The sequence below is a fragment of the Engystomops pustulosus genome, chromosome 5 (genome assembly GCF_040894005.1).
Source record: "Engystomops pustulosus chromosome 5, aEngPut4.maternal, whole genome shotgun sequence".
Lineage (NCBI taxonomy): Eukaryota > Metazoa > Chordata > Amphibia > Anura > Leptodactylidae > Engystomops > Engystomops pustulosus.
The window spans coordinates 29,334,229-29,350,099 of NC_092415.1; the positions used below are offsets into that span (position 1 = coordinate 29,334,229).

The following is a 15,871-nucleotide window of genomic DNA, read 5'->3' on the forward strand; positions in this document are numbered from 1 at the left end:
TGATTATGAAATATGTATAACCAAACTGAAAAACTGTATAGCTCCCAAATGTAAGTGGAAACTGCTGGGATCCAATCCCAAATCTGTCCCGCAGGGGGACAGTGTCCCACAACACAACGTTTTTGGTCCGTTTTTAGTTAGTGCGTTTTCACATCGTTAAAAACGAATGCGTTAAAAAAACGCATCCGTTTTTTGAAAATGCATGCGTTTGTCAGTTTTTCCGAAATTGCGCAATTAAAAAACGGACAAAAACGGATGCGTTTTTAACGATGTGAAAACGCACTAATTAAAAACGGCCCAAAAACGCCACACGTGGCGCCTTGTCTGCGCTTGCAAACGCAGACAAAGTCACTCCCACCGGGGTGGGCCTCGGCCCGATCGCATCGGCGTTTCTATGGAAACGCCTGTGATCGGGAACGAGCCGCCGGTGTTTCGCATGAAATTAACGCAAAACACCGGCGGCTCGTTCCTGATTGCAGGCGTTTCCATAGAAACGCCGATGCGGTCGGGCCGAGGCCCGTCCCGGTGGGCGAGACTTTGTCTGCGTTTGCAAGCGCAGACAAAGCGCCACATGTGGCGCCGGCCTTTGTCTGCGTTTGAAAACTTAAACGCAGACAAAGCCGCGCCTACCGGGGCAGGCTGCGGCCCGATCACATCGGCGTTTCTATGGAAACGCCTGCGATCGGGAACGAGCCGTCGATGTTTTCCGTTAATTTAATGCAGAACACCGGCGGCTTGTTCCAGATCGCAGGCCTTTCCGGTGGGCGCAGGCGTTGTCTGCGTTTGCGTTTTCAAATGAAGACATAGCGCTTTGTGTGTCATCACCCAAAATGATCCAGGTTTTATAAACCCAACACAGCCATGTAGAAACAGCCTGACCATAATTATTCCTGCTTGAATATGAACATATTTTACATGGATGCATTTGGATGCTGTAGAAAACTCAGAGCAGATTCTATTCTTGCCATGTTTGCGTCTGGCGCCTTCCCACGGGGAGCGTAAAAACTATGGACGCCTTAAGGATGACACCTGCACTTCATATTTGCAGGTCACTTGTCAGGTAACACAATCACGTGACCCTTCAAGATGGATGACATATGAACCATTATTGTTGACTTATTGCTTAGCAAAGAATTACAGCCAGTCCGCAGAAACGGATCCGTTGTTTGCGGCTTTAAACAGCACATGTTCATTTGAAAGGAAACCTAATGATTATGCGATGGATTGCCACAATAGTAAGGCACTATATAAAGTGTAAATGAATAGGGTTAAGCTGCAATACCAAGTACAGCCTCTCCACAGTGTGTGGCAGTAGAAAGTCAGGAGACCGCGGTGCTCGTCCGACAGCTGTCGTGCAGATCTCAGATACCCCTCAAGCAGAGATACGTAGTGTATGTAAGAAAGCAAAATACAGCATCAGGTATTACACGTACAATTTACAGGGCGGTCATTTTTACTGCGCCATTCTAGATGAATTCATAGGGTAATCACCGGAGGGTGCAATCCCCATAAAAAAAAAGTCTAATACATGATATCAAACAATCACCTGTTCAGACATTCACTCTAGACAGACTTTAAAAAGTTAGTAAAACAAAAACTAATACTTAACCACATAACGTCCACCTAGATTGTCCACCAGGTCCTGGGTGACGGGGATGCTGATGTGCATGGTGCGCGGCAGGTATCAGGAGAGGTGGCACAGCAGAGCTCTGCGCAGTGTTGTAGTGTGAGTGCTGTGCGGGCGTGTTATGTGCTCATTCAGAGGCGGAGACACCTGTGACCTGACATACCAGACATACACCTGTATGGCAGGCCCCTTATCAGCATCAGGTTTTTCCTAAAAAATGTTTCCTCTCGAATTTGGAAAAAAATGGCCTATTACTCATGGTGTTGCCCTACTTGGCACGAGACGCCTGGAGGAGGAGGGAAAGTCCGTGTTCTGCTCTTGTATATTGGAGCAAGGTATATACATTATATATTAGGAGTGGAATCACAAATCAAAGTCCGGTAATAGTTTTTACAATGGGTTTTTCTAAATACAGCTCTGAGTGCGCATTCACATGATGCGTTGCGTATATGGTAGGAACGATCAGACCATCTGGGGTTAGGGTCTAAAAAGCAGTAAAAAAAAAGTTTCTAAAAGGTTTCAAAACTGATAAAAAACATTAAAAAACTAAAAGAACTGATAAAAATATAATAAACAGTAAAAATCACAAACACATTAGGCCGCGGTCACACGTACCGCTAGACGTCCGTTCATAACGCGACGCTAGCGCACAGTGGGAGGTCCTCGGCCCAAACGCACATGCATTTCCAGAGAAACGCATGCGATCGGCTTAACAATCGCTGGCGTTTCCCTGGAAACGCATGGGCGTTCGGGCCGAGGACCTGCCCCTGTGCGCTAGTGCCGCGTTATGACTAGACTACCGGTCTAGCGGTAGGTGTGACCGCGGCCTTAGGTATCACCACGTCCAAAAATGCCCGATCTATCAATATATGAAAAAGGTTATTGCCAGCAGTGAACCACATGATGGAAAATGTCTGAAACGCAACTTTTACACCATTTTACATCACATAAAAAATGGAATAAAAAGTGAACAAAATGTTGCACAGACCTCAAAATGGTAGCAACGAAAACGTCGGCTCCTTTAGAAAAAATGACACCTCACACAGCTCCGTACACCGAAGTATGAAAAAGTTATTGGCGTCAGAAAATGGCAAAAAAATGTTTTCTTTTTCGTAAATTTGGTATCACTGCGATCGCACCGAACCAAATAATAAAGTCGAGGTGATATTTAGAGCGCATGATTAAAGTCGTAAAAACTGAGACCATAAGAACGCGGTGTGAACATGTTTTTTTTTCCAATTTTCCAGCTTCCTAGTACACGGCATGAAATAATAAATAATGTGACAGAGAAGTAAAATTTGTTATGCACAAAATAAGCCGTCACACAGCTCTGTACACGGAAAAATTAAAAGTTATGGATTTTTGAAGGTGGAGAGTGAGAAATGAGCAAAAAAACCCGTGTCCTTAAGGGGTTAATTTACATGCCTGCAGGGAGATTCCCTGTCTGATCGGAGCTCCCCGAAGCATTTTCGGGGAGTCGATCATTGCTATGGCAGCACCGTGCCTAATCTAAGAAGTATGTCAATCTATGCGATCGCATCAGGGTATTATAATGAACAAAAAATTCAATGATTGCTTGGTCATGTGCCATAGTGTGACATATAAAAAAAAAGTAAAAAAAAGTTTACAAAAATGTTTTTAAATAAAAATTAACTAATAAATGAATAAAAATGCCCCAAAAGCCTGTTACATATAAAATTTACACATAAAATTAAAAAAAGGGAAAATCACCTACAAACTCCACATATATAGTATTGTAGCGTCCATAATGGCCCGTACTGAACAAAAGCCGCAGTGTTAGAGTGATAGCGTTACCGGTAGTGGTAACGCTATCTAACACTGCGGCGGGGTACAGTGTAATTGTCGGACAGCTCGCAAAGCTGTCAGACGTATTCATGAGGGGGCGGGGTTAGGGGCGGTGACTGCCGCATGACGCGTTGCAGTCACTGTCGGCCTAAGGACCAAGCGGGGCGGTCCGGGGAAGAGGCAGCGCCTCCGACCGCCCCCTCATGAATACATCGGACCGCTTTGTGAGTGGTCCGATGATTACATAGTACTCCGCCGCAGTGTTTGATAGCGTTATCGGAGGTTTCCGGTAACGCTAACACTCTAACACTGCAGCGTTTGTTCAAGCACTAGGAGCTGCTTACTTTAGTAGGCAGCTCCTAGTGCCGAAATTTTGGGTTACAGGTCCTCTTTAAGAAATGCGTTGGACGCGAAAAAAAAATTTAAAAATTAATTACAGGATTGATTGTTTTTTTTCTACAACCCTCTAAAAGAAAAGTTAATACATCTTTATCAATTGGGTATAACCCCCCACCAGAATGGTATCGCTGAGAAAATGCATCTCATCCCACAAAAAATAAGCCCTTACATTGCAACATTTACAGAGAAACAAATGTTTTATAGCTCAAAATGAAGCAGCTTAAACTATTACCTTATATACTAGAGTATAAGCCTAGTTTTTCTGCACAAAATTTGTGCTCAAAAATCCTAACTCGGCTTATACTCGAGTCAACTAAAAACATAAAGACAAAACTCACCTTTCTGACGTCACCCATAGGTCCTCTTCTGTCTGAGACAGTCTGAGACAGAAGAGGACCTATGGAGGACGTCGGAAAGATGAGTACAGTGTTATTTTTTTTTCTTCTACAGGGGCTGGGTAGGCTGTATGCTACAGGGGTTGGGTAGGCTGTATGCTACAGGGGCTGGCAGACTATATACTGGGTGGCTGTAACCAATGCATTTCCCACCCTCGGCTTATACTCGAGTCAATAGGTTTTCCCATTTTTTTGTGTTGAAATTAGGGGTCTCGGCTTATACTCGGGTCGGCTTATACTCGAGTATATACGGTATATCCTACAGGGAAAAACTGGCTAATGCATGGCCCTAAAATCTCGGAATACGGAAAAACCTTTTTTGATTTGTAAGCCACTTGACATCAGAATAAAGTATCCATACACTTTAAAAATTATGAAAACATAATGCAGACATATGGGTTGTAAAATTATCTGTCTGAAAAAAAAAAGATAATTTTGAAAATGCCAAATTATTCTTTTAGAAATAAACGCCCCCACTTTCACTTTTTAAGGCCCCCCCCCCCACTAGTTTATGACAGTCAGCGACTCGCTGACTATCTCTGTGTGCAATGCGCAGCGGCCCGTGGCCTCCCGCATCGCACAAATGGGTCTAGGATTTCAGCTGTGTCAGTGAGACAAAGCTGCCATCACTGGGGGAGATCACCGATGTTTTGGCAGCAGCAGGTTGTGATGGTACGCCGGCGTGATGATGTCACGCTGTTGGTGTCTGATCACTACATGCTGCTGCCAAAACAGTGCATCAGCGATCTTTCCCAGCAATGGCAGGTGTGTCTTGAGTGGCCGGTGGCTGCCTGAAGAGCTAGGAAGTACCTGCAGCGTCGTGGGATCACTGGAAGGGAAGGTGAGGGAAGTATGAAGTTTTTTATTTTGTGGCCATTTTCTACAGGGGATTGGCAGCTAAATTCTACAGGGTGCTGGTGGCTGTATTCTACAGGGGATTGCAGGCTATATACTACAGGGTCTGGCAGGCTATATACTACAGGGGTCTGGCAGGCTACATACTACAGGAAGCTGGCAGGCTATATACTACAGGGGGCTGGCAGGTTATATACTTCCAAAAACATTGTTAGAAGGGCCCCCACCAGTTTGCGCCCAGGGGCCCCCACCACCCTTAATCCGGCCCTGGACGTAAAGTACAACATGTGTAGAAAAAACGCTTTCAAAATCACTTTGGTAAGTTAAAGGACATCTACCACCAGGATGAAGGATTGTAAACCAAGCACACTGACATCCTGGTGTGTGCCCCCCTGCAGGATCCGCTTTTCTATTAGCTTCTTATGCCCTTGTTTTTTTTTTTAAATGCTTTTAAAATTCTACAAATAAGCCTAAGGGGCTCTGAGCTCCATGGGTGTTGATGGAGCTTGGAGCACCTCAGGTTCACTTACATAATTTTTAAAGCCTTTTTTTCTAAAAACAAGTCTGAATGCAGACCTAACAGTGTTCAGGGTGTGAATTAACGACGACATGTTGGCTGTATTTCTCAGACTGGAGACTGGACATTCAACATCATAGTCACGTAGAATTCAGTAGGGAGGATTTATGAAGGCTTGCATGGCAACCTTTCCCCTCTTATTCCACCTCCACGATAAGTGGGTGTGAATGGGCAGGGCCGGGGAATACGCTGACTTGCATAGAATTATTCTCCTGCACCATCCAGAGCATCTTCGTATGTCCGGCGTGACCTGCAGGGCAGTGTTAACATCAGGCACTGGTGCATGAGTTATTGCATCATCGGTGGAACGCTTTCCCTTAGGCCACACCTGGCATTTGAATTGTGTTTCCAAGCACGCTTGGTGCTGCCACGTATAAACTATAATTTATAGTATCTTTGTCAGAGCTTATACAACAATTTTCTTGCACATAGGCAAGAATTTTGACAATTTTTCACCTTAGTACCAATTGGGCGGGGGTTCCTGCCCAACTCCGGCATATTAGCTATAGCATGTATTCATTCAGGGGCAGGTTAAAGCACAATTCTACATCCAAGGCAGCCATCATGAGGGGTGTAGTGGGACTGTGTCAAAGGGCCCCCCGTTTTACTATCAAAAGGGTGACCCTAGGGACTCAAAGCACCACTAAACCCCCCATTCTTGGGTCCTATATGAGTAAAAAAAAATCTTTACCTTTCGACTTTTTTCCCCCAGCCCCACAGCTCTGTCTTCTGCTCTTGCGGCCCGGGTGCAACACTATGACGCGGCGGTGTCACGGCATATTCGTCCATGGCAGCGACATGGCTGGGTTATAGTGATGCTGTCACGCACTAGGGTACAGGGAGAGTTTCTGAAGGAAGAGTCTCTGGACCACCGCCGGGGTTTGTATGGGACCCATGGTGGCAGCCAAGACAACAGATGCAGGAAACAGTCACAACTTGAGAAGACAGCAGGAACGCAGTGGAGCTTGGGTAACGCTGGAACGGAGTGAAGACACCGCTGGGCTGGAACCCTGGAAGGCACGGCAGAAGCACAGGAAGACAGGAGGTCACCACCGGACTAGAACCCTGGACGGCGCAGCAGGAGCAAAGTCGTACGGATACGGACCACAGGATACGGACCACAGGATACGGACCACAGGACACGGACCACAGGATACGGACCACAGGATATGGACCACAGGATACGGACCACAGGATATGGACCACAGGATATGGACCACCGGATATGGACCACCGGACACGGACCACCGGACACGGACCACCGGACACGGACCACCGGACACGGACCACCGGAGCTGTCTGGAAACGCACAGGAACATGGAGGCGTCTAGAAAACGCACAGGAAATGGGACCTCTGATTACACACGGGAACGGGAGCCCGGGAACACACAGGAGGCTTTCACTTCAGTTGGGAAGATCCCGCAGGGAGTGAAGGGAGCCGCCGGGTTATATAGGAAACCCGTGAGTGACCAGTGCCAATGGGAAGGACGCTGGCCTTTTGAGTTCAGGGAAGTGAGCGCGCGCCCTTGCAGGAGCCAGAAGAGGTAAGTGCAGGCCGGGGGACGGGGACAGGCAGCCCGGGCCGGAAGTGCAGATGACGCAGCTACGGGGCTAGAGAGAAGAAGCCGAAAGGGGAGTATAGATTTTATTTTAATTTTTCAAGAGGAGGGGGTGGCATTTGGCAAGACATTTCATTAAGGGGGGGGGGCATCTGGCAGGACATTTCATTAAAGGGGGCATCTGGCAGGACATTTCATTAAAGGGGGCATCTGGCAGGACATTTCATGAAGGGGGGGCATCTGGGGTGGACGTTTCATTAATGGGGTCGTCTGGCAGGACATTTCGTTAAAGGGGGGCATCTGTGGTGGACATTTCATTAAAGGGGGGCATCTGGGGTGACATTTCATTAAAGGGGGTATCTGCTGTAAACTGGGGGGCTGACTGTGGACTGGTGGGGCTATCTATATACTGAGGGGACATTTGCTGGGCAAGTGCAGAGTCTAGCTTGTCATGGCTCAAAAATGTTTTGGTCAAAAAAAAAATTGTGTATAATGTTATGTATCAATGTGGGAATGAACAATTTTTAACACAAAGGCGGACCTACTGTCACAGCAGGGATACTGTCACATCTATTTACAAAACTGCCATAGACGGCCCATTGGGCATATGACAATCTCAATTACTTGAAGATATTGCTAATATAATGTAGTGCCTCTGGCCCTATTGCCAAAGCGTGGTGGAGGGATTTGACCTCTACGTATATGACCCTACTCTGTCTAATGTCCCGTATATCACATATAGTTCAGCTGGCATTAACTGTGATTTAATCTACACTGCGTCTAAATAATCTCTTAATTCAATTAATGAAAGTGAAGTTTTATTTATATTCCTCTCTGCCCGGATATGGGTTATGTAAATAGTTTTGTAAATCAATGTGGAAATGGACAAAAGCGAGAGGGGCCCACAAAAATCTTCCAGTCAGGGGCCCCAAAATTCCTAGTGGTGGCCCTGTCTATGTCAGGCAATGTCTGGTGTAGAATTATCCAGCCCTGCAACCGGCCGCTGGAATTATCAGGAGCCACCGATGATATCAGGTAAATAATGGCTTTCTTTTTAATTTACTACTATTAGTTACTATTAATTACTCGCAAGTAATTCTCTAAAATTCCTGCACAAACCCAAAGCTTTTTGCTACACACCTGCCTTATGAATGGAAAAAGATATTCTTAGAAAAGTAATGTGTGTTTTTTGCTTCTGGCTTGACGTAAATGTGCAAAAGGGGAAATGCATAACTACTGCAAAAAAAATTTCAGACATGTCATTTTAGTTTAGTGAGGACACATGAGAGTCCCCTTTCACTTGCCTAAGTGAAACAGAGCCCTGTCATGCACGGTAGTTTCTGCCTCCAGCTCTTGCTAGATATAAGCCCAGTTTGAAATGGGATTATATTGGGCCAAAAGCCAACCCAGGTAGCATATATTTAACCAAAACATGGATGTGGCGATCGAGATAAAAGAACAACGCAGGATAAATTTCTATAGTGAATTGCCTTAAAGGGGTGTTCTCATTTCAGCAACTTATACAGTTTTCCAATATACTTTCTGTTTCAAATCCTCACTGTTTTCTACATCACTGCTTGCCATCATTCTATAGAAAGGTCCTATATTTACATGTAGACAGAATCTGACCATGGTCACACAGGAGCGTGGCTCGTTATTATCCAGAGTAACCTTGATGCCAAGCACCAGCCTCCTTTTAAAGTGTCCAGTTTTAACATTTGTATCATTCTCAAAACTTTTGGCCATGACTGTACACCTGATGAAGGGACTCTTTCGGAGCTGAAACGCGTTGTGAATATAATAAACCATCAACTTTTAAAGAAATAAAGTTGTCTTCTCGTCAAGACGCAGCACCATTATACGCAAAATTTCCTGTGTGCTCCCTAGAAACAGCCTTTAGGAAAATGAATAACCCCCTGAAATCTTCATAGTAATTAAATAAAAATGGAGGTGAATTTTTGAATGGTCCGATTTTGTAATTTCTAAAATGTACATGTTCACAAAAGCTAAAAAGAGAAAACCCATCTTAAAATTTGTTTTTCAATTTCTCCCAGGTACTTACTTGTTGCATGGCGCTCCTTCCCTTCTGAGCCTTGCTGTGCACCTCTACATTAGCCATATACGAGGGCGGTTCAATAAGTACCCGTGTTAGAAATGAAGATGCCATTTAAAAAAAAAAAATGTTTTATTTTTCAACACAGTCCCCTTTTAAAAAGATACACTTCTCCCAACGTTCCTGCCATTTTTTTAACCCCTCCAAAAAAAATAGGATTTGTCGTACTCTCCAAAATACACCTGTCTCAGCGTTGACTTCCTCGTTTGAGCTAAAAAAAAATTCACGCGAGCCGTTTCATCATGTTAGGGAACAAGAAGAAGTCGCAGGGAGCCAGATCAGGTGAATACGGGGGGTGCGGCAACAATTCATAACGCAATTAATGCAGTTTGGCGGCGACAACTCCAGATGAATGTGCTGGTGCGTTATCGTGGTGAAACAGCACCTTCTTTTTCACCAAATGGGGCCATGTCTCCTTCAATTTTTTGGTGAAGCGATCCAATAACTCACTGCAGTATTGTCTAGTGATCGTTCTTCCTTTTTCTAAAAAAAATGCATGAGGATGATGCCGTTCGCATCCCAAAAAATCATCGCCATGACCTTTCCGGTTGATGGGACAGTCGTCGCCTTCTTTGGAGCAGATTCACCAGGAAAAATCCATTGTTTTGATTGTTGCTTAGTTTCTGTTGTGTAATGATGAATCCAGGTTTCGTTAACGGTGACAACTCGACGCAAAAACGTCGCAATTTAACTCGCTTAAATTACTCCAAAGGGTGCGTTCACACATTCAGTTTTTCAGATACAGTTTTTGAAGCCAAAATCAGGTGTGGATTACAAGGGGTGAGACGATATCATTGAGAGAAGCTGCTTCTCCTCTTTTTTTAACTCCACTCCTGGTTTGGACATCAAAAACGGACCATGTGACCGTACCCAAACACTGCTTTGAAGTTAATAGCCGCATCCACTTGTGGTCCACCGGGAACAATCGCGGCACCCATCGGGCCAACAATTTTTTCATCGTCAACTTATCATGTACAATATTTATTGCCGTTCCGGTTGACACACCTCCGGCCTCTGCTACTTCACACACTTTCGTTCTTGATCAGCGAGTATCATGTCCTGGACTTTTTGAATGATTTCCACGTCTGCCGGGCGGCCTGGTCGCACCTCATCCAAAACGGATGTTCGCCCATTTTTAAATTTGTTGAACCAATATCTAACTGTGGTCATAGATGGTGAAGTGTCCCCATAAACAGCATCCAACTCTGCTTTTATCTCCTCACATTTTTTTCCCATCCAAAAACAAAAAGCGAATTACCGAACGATACTGCTGTTTTTCCATCTTAGCGAAAATCACGAAACACGTCTTACTCAAATGGCTGCCAAATCAAAACTAACCAATCAATCAGTCTGCAATTTGTTTTGCCGTTGTTTGATAGATGGCAGCACACAGTGATAACACCACCTTCCCTCAGGACTGCCCTCTGTAGTCAATCACAGGTACTTATTGAAATTGCTAAAAATCCCATAAATCTATCCTGAAGCATCCTTCATTGGAGGCAGCGTGTCAATATACTTGTTTTTTCTCCTATATTAATGATATCCTCTATTCCTATCTGTCTAATTCTGGATTATCAACTTTGAATTTGTAAAAACACTACAGATTATTTTTCAGGTTGGCGCCCTCTAGCGGCAAGATGGATAATCACAATCATTGTATTCCAAATAACCTGATAGCGTGTTTTGGAATTGGCCCTGTTCACAAACTGTTTTTGTATAAAGCAACAAATTGAAGGGATCAGCGAGAGACAAGTGTGCCACAGGGAAGACACAAACCGGTTAGTCACACAGGACCAGGAATGGCAGAAGGATATAGAAAAAACGTAGATGATATGAATATGAATGGGACCAACTTATGAAATACAAAAACAATACAAAAACATTTGAAACAACAGGATTGTGAGTCAAATAGTATTGATAGTAATGAGAAAAAAAATTGTGTTCAGGCAACAAAACAAAAAAAACTATTGTAATAACCATGTATCTTTGGGCACAATCACACGATGCGTTGCGTAGCGTTAAACCAGTCACAGAGGGCTGGTGCGTGGCTGCAACGTCCACCTAACAGGGCCTGACCGCAGTGTGGGGGCGGCTGGATTCCCTGGTAACTGAGCGGCTGCCTAGGGCCAGAGATATGTCACAGGTGGTTTGGTCCAGGTGAACAGGCCTCATTCACGTCCGTCAGGGCCAGCAAGGGGATGCAAAAAGAGGGGGAGGCTGCAATGTAATGGAGGGTTTCACCTGGTGTATGTGTAGTGATGGATCCCAGGGCATGTGGTAAAAGGGGAGGCCCGTGGTGTTAGCGGTTAAATCTCTTTATTGGCACACAGTCCAAGGCAGCAGCAGGTAACAGGCTGTAGATGTTCCTCTCTGCAGACTTCCACCAGGCAGTAGATTGGTTGGATGTGCAACATCCCCCACCGGGGCCTAGACTTTTCTTGGGGCCTGGAGGCAGCCGGGGCCCAGAATACCAGAGTGGCTGGCGGTTGCGGCCTAGGCACACTAGTGTCACGGTGCTTGGTATGGGGACCGGAGGGCTGTCCTACAGCCTGGCAGGTCTCCAGCAGGTGATGTATGCACGAAATGATATAGAGGGAGAGGCTGATGTACTGGTTCTCCCTGGGGCAGAGTCTGTATTATGTGCCCTGGTAGATGGATGGGGCGCCCTTGATGGTGATACAGCCGTAGCAGGGACCAGACGGAGGCAATGTTGTGCATAAAAGTAACTTACAGTTCTTTATTCGAACCAACTGCAGCAACAAGCCAAACGATTCTGTATAAAGGCAATACTGGAGTGATCTTGGAGAGGGAACCTCAGGAGTTGTGTCACCAGCCTGGATGCAGGGGCAGGCTGGGATGTAGCTGTGTCCAATGCAGGAAGCTGCAGCTTTGTCCTGTTTGCCCTGTGTCAGTCTGTGTGTAGTTGCTGAGGCCTAGGAGCTCCTCATGTGGTGAGAGCTGGGCCTAAGAGATCTGTTCTCTAGGAGAGCTGGGTTCCAAGACATAGGTCTGCTCACTAGAAGAGCTGGGCCTAAGAGAGCTAACACCTTCCCTGACTAAGGGTTTAGTTAATCCCCGGTCAGGAGGTGGCTCACTCCCCAATCACACTCCAGTTCACAATTAAGTGCATTGAGGCATCTTATAGATTTATATCTGGGGCTCAAACCCCTAATCATTGTAAGGTGACTTTCAAATTAAATGAGTCTGTGTCCAGCGCTGGAATTTGACTAACTTGAAAGAAAAGACAAGACCTGTCCTTGCAGGAAGTTAGCAAACAAGACTGATAAGTTTATTGAGGGACCGACATTTATAGGAAACCATAAGGCACTTTACATAAGGCGTGTAATTAGAAAAGCAGCAACTATAATTGGGTGTTCTCACCCAGGAAATGTAACACTATTGGATGTAAGCACACAAAGGAGTCTAATACTATTGGCTACATGCAAATACTGAAACTTCCCAGGTGTTCGCCTGGATACCTTCCACTAGGTAGTGCTAGTGAGCACTAAGTCTTTGTGTGCTTAGGGAAACACCCAAACTTAGTTATCACTACACAAAGTTATATGAAATGAATGCTTTAAAATGTCTGACAGTATGTAAGATGGCGTCTGAGTCCAGTATAATATCTTTAACAGGCATATAATTGGATAATGACAATGTTTATAATGTTTAACCCTTGCCTATCCAGGCAGTATCTATAGCTACATTATTACCTCTTTACATGTATTGTGTCCTGCAGAGGAGCTGATCAGACTCTCTACTAGGGGAACACACATATTAGGGGCTTATTCGCAACAACTCCTCTGCCTTGCATTGGCAGGGGTGTTGCAGATGTGTAGCTTGTTATGGGAGAGAATCTCAGCCCTGGTGCAGTAGTTAGGGGTAATCCTGATGCAGTCTCTGTGGAATTGGGCACACAGAACCGCTAGTCTGGCAGATGGTATCCCTCTGAAGAGAGACAGCAGCTACAGGCTGACTGTCTGAACAGACTTACTAGCTTTTCACCAATGCAGTTTGCCTGTGTAGTGTGCAGGGGCGCCAGATTCAGGCGCACGTTCTGCATGAATCTGGAGCCTCCTGCACTGCCCCGACAGACTGCAGCAACTTTTTTTTCGGTGCACCTTTAACACAGGGCTTGTGACACAATTCTATCGGATTTTGCATGATAGATGTGGCGCACGGTCTCACTGAGGATCGGAATGCCCCCAAATTTCTGTTGCATGAAGACTAGTGCAGCTACGCCACAAACAGGCCACGTGCAACACATATGTGGCATGAACACGTCTTAAATAAATGTGCAAGCAGTTTGCACCTAAAAGAACGTGCAAGTCCAAAGGAAAAATATATATAAACTACCTGTAGCTCCCGGCGTTGCCCGGGATAGTAAATAACTGCTCTTAGCTGCAACAAAATAGAAGGGGTTAACAAAAAATATTTTATATGTATCTATAAAATATTGTACATATTTCCATAGCAGTTGGCCACTTAGATTTCTTTATTATTTTTAATGGGGAGATATTTTATTTGTGCCATTAGGATCGGCCCTAATTTGTCCGCCTCTGTCCGTGTATGCGATACCATAATGGGACTGTGAGCATTTAGGCCGCAGTCACACGTACCACTAGGCATCCGTTCATAACGCGACGCTAGCGCACAGGGGGAGGTCCTTAGCCCGAACGCACATGCGTTTCCAGAGAAACGCATGCGATCGGCTTATCAATCGCATGCATTTCCCTGGAAACGCATGTGCGTTCGAGCCGAGCACCTCCCCCTGTGCGCTAGCTTCGCGTTATGAACGGACGCCTAGCGGTACGTGTGACCACGGCCTTAGGAGTTTGGTGAGCTGAACTACATTTAGTTTTTTCATATATATCAAAATTCCTCGTCCCGGCTCTGCTGACTAGAGGTGCAGAAGTCTCAGTGACAGTTACAGAAATGGTTTAATGATTGCCTCAAAAGGTTGTGCAACAAAATATTAACTTAAGGGAACCATCATTTCTGTCCAGGCCTGTTTCATAAGTTTTATTCTAAAAAAATTCTGCCAAAGCAATGTCCTGCCTTTCATTTGTTCACTTTCTTAGAAATTACTTTTTTTTAGATTCAAGTTATTTCTATGACCATTGTGGGTTTTTCTTTTATTAAACAGGGGGTGTCAACAATTCTGTCCACATGTGTAGCTTGTATGCCATGCAAAAGCCGCAATTCAATTGCGTCCCCCCACCAGGTAGTGGAGTAGGCAGGGGAAACCCTGGCTTGGTGCATTATTTATAGCCTGCGCCTGCCTCTTCTAGCCTGTGGTGGGCGCAGGTTATAGCGCAATTCTTCTCCAGGCAGGATCCAGGTGCGCTTTCCTAGTGTATTCGACACAATAAATTCTCACATTTGTATTTCCTTCTGTCACATACAGTAATATGGTTGGGTGCCCTGTCTACACCCGTAAAAAGGGGTTCTGTGTCTGGATGTTGAATTTCAGGGCTGTGTATGTAATGCATTGCTGTCTATATGAGCTGTGGATGTAATGCATTGCTGTCTATGTGCAGGGCTGTGTATGTAATGCATTGCTGTCTATGTGCAGGGCTGTGTATGTAATGCATTGCTGTCTATGTGCAGGGCTGTGTATGTAATGCATTGCTGTCTATGTGCAGGGCTGTGTATGTAATGCATTGCTGTCTATGTGCAGGGCTGTGTATGTAATGCATTGCTATCTACGTGCAGGGCTGTGTATGTAATGCATTGCTGTCTACGTGCAGGGCTGTGTATGTAATGCATTGCTGTCTACGTGCAGGGCTGTGGATGTAATGCATTGCTGTCTATGTGCAGGGCTGTGGATGTAATGCATTGCTATCTATGTGCAGGGCTGTGTATGTAATGCATTGCTATCTATGAGCAGGGCTGTGGATGTAATGCGGAGTTTTATGAGCTGTGGATGTAATGCATTGCTGTCTATGTGCAGGGCTGTGTATGTAATGCATTGCTGTCTATGTGCAGGGCTGTGTATGTAATGCATTGCTGTCTATGTGCAGGGCTGTGTATGTAATGCATTGCTGTCTATGTGCAGGGCTGTGTATGTAATGCATTGCTATGTATGTGCAGGGCTGTGTATGTAATGCATTGCTGTCTATGTGCAAGGCAGTGGATGTAATGCATTGCTATCTATGTGCAGGGCTGTGTATGTAATGCATTGCTATGTATGTGCAGGGCTGTGTATGTAATGCATTGCTGTCTATGTGCAGGGCTGTGTATGTAATGCATTGCTGTCTATGTGCAAGGCAGTGGATGTAATGCATTGCTATCTATGTGCAGGGCTGTGGATGTAATGCATTGCTGTCTATGTGCAGGGCTGTGTATGTAATGCATTGCTGTCTATGTGCAGGGCTGTGTATGTAATGCATTGCTGTCTATGTGCAGGGCTGTGTATGTAATGCATTGCTGTCTATGTGCAGGGCTGTGGATGTAATGCATTGCTGTCCCTGACTCCTCCCCCTGCACGTGACTGGTCACATGACATCCTCTGCCCTCAGTAGGCTCGGCATGTAATGT

The 15,871-nt window shown here is 45.2% G+C and overlaps 1 protein-coding gene across 4 annotated transcripts in view; it reads right to left on the bottom strand.

Annotated features, from left to right (window-relative positions):
- Positions 1–1,799, bottom strand: part of SNX31 (sorting nexin 31) — a 35,314-nt gene extending 33,515 nt beyond the window's left edge. For 2 of the 4 annotated variants that reach the window (XM_072151482.1, XM_072151481.1), the window contains exon 1: positions 1,610–1,798. In XM_072151482.1, coding sequence (XP_072007583.1) covers positions 1,610–1,669 — 60 coding nt within the window. In that variant the 5' untranslated portion in view covers positions 1,670–1,798. Of the gene's footprint in view, positions 1–1,609 lie in introns of all 4 variants that reach the window. The other 2 variants (XM_072151480.1, XM_072151483.1) reach the window with 2 other exon arrangements.
- Positions 1,800–15,871: the final 14,072 nt, after the last annotated feature.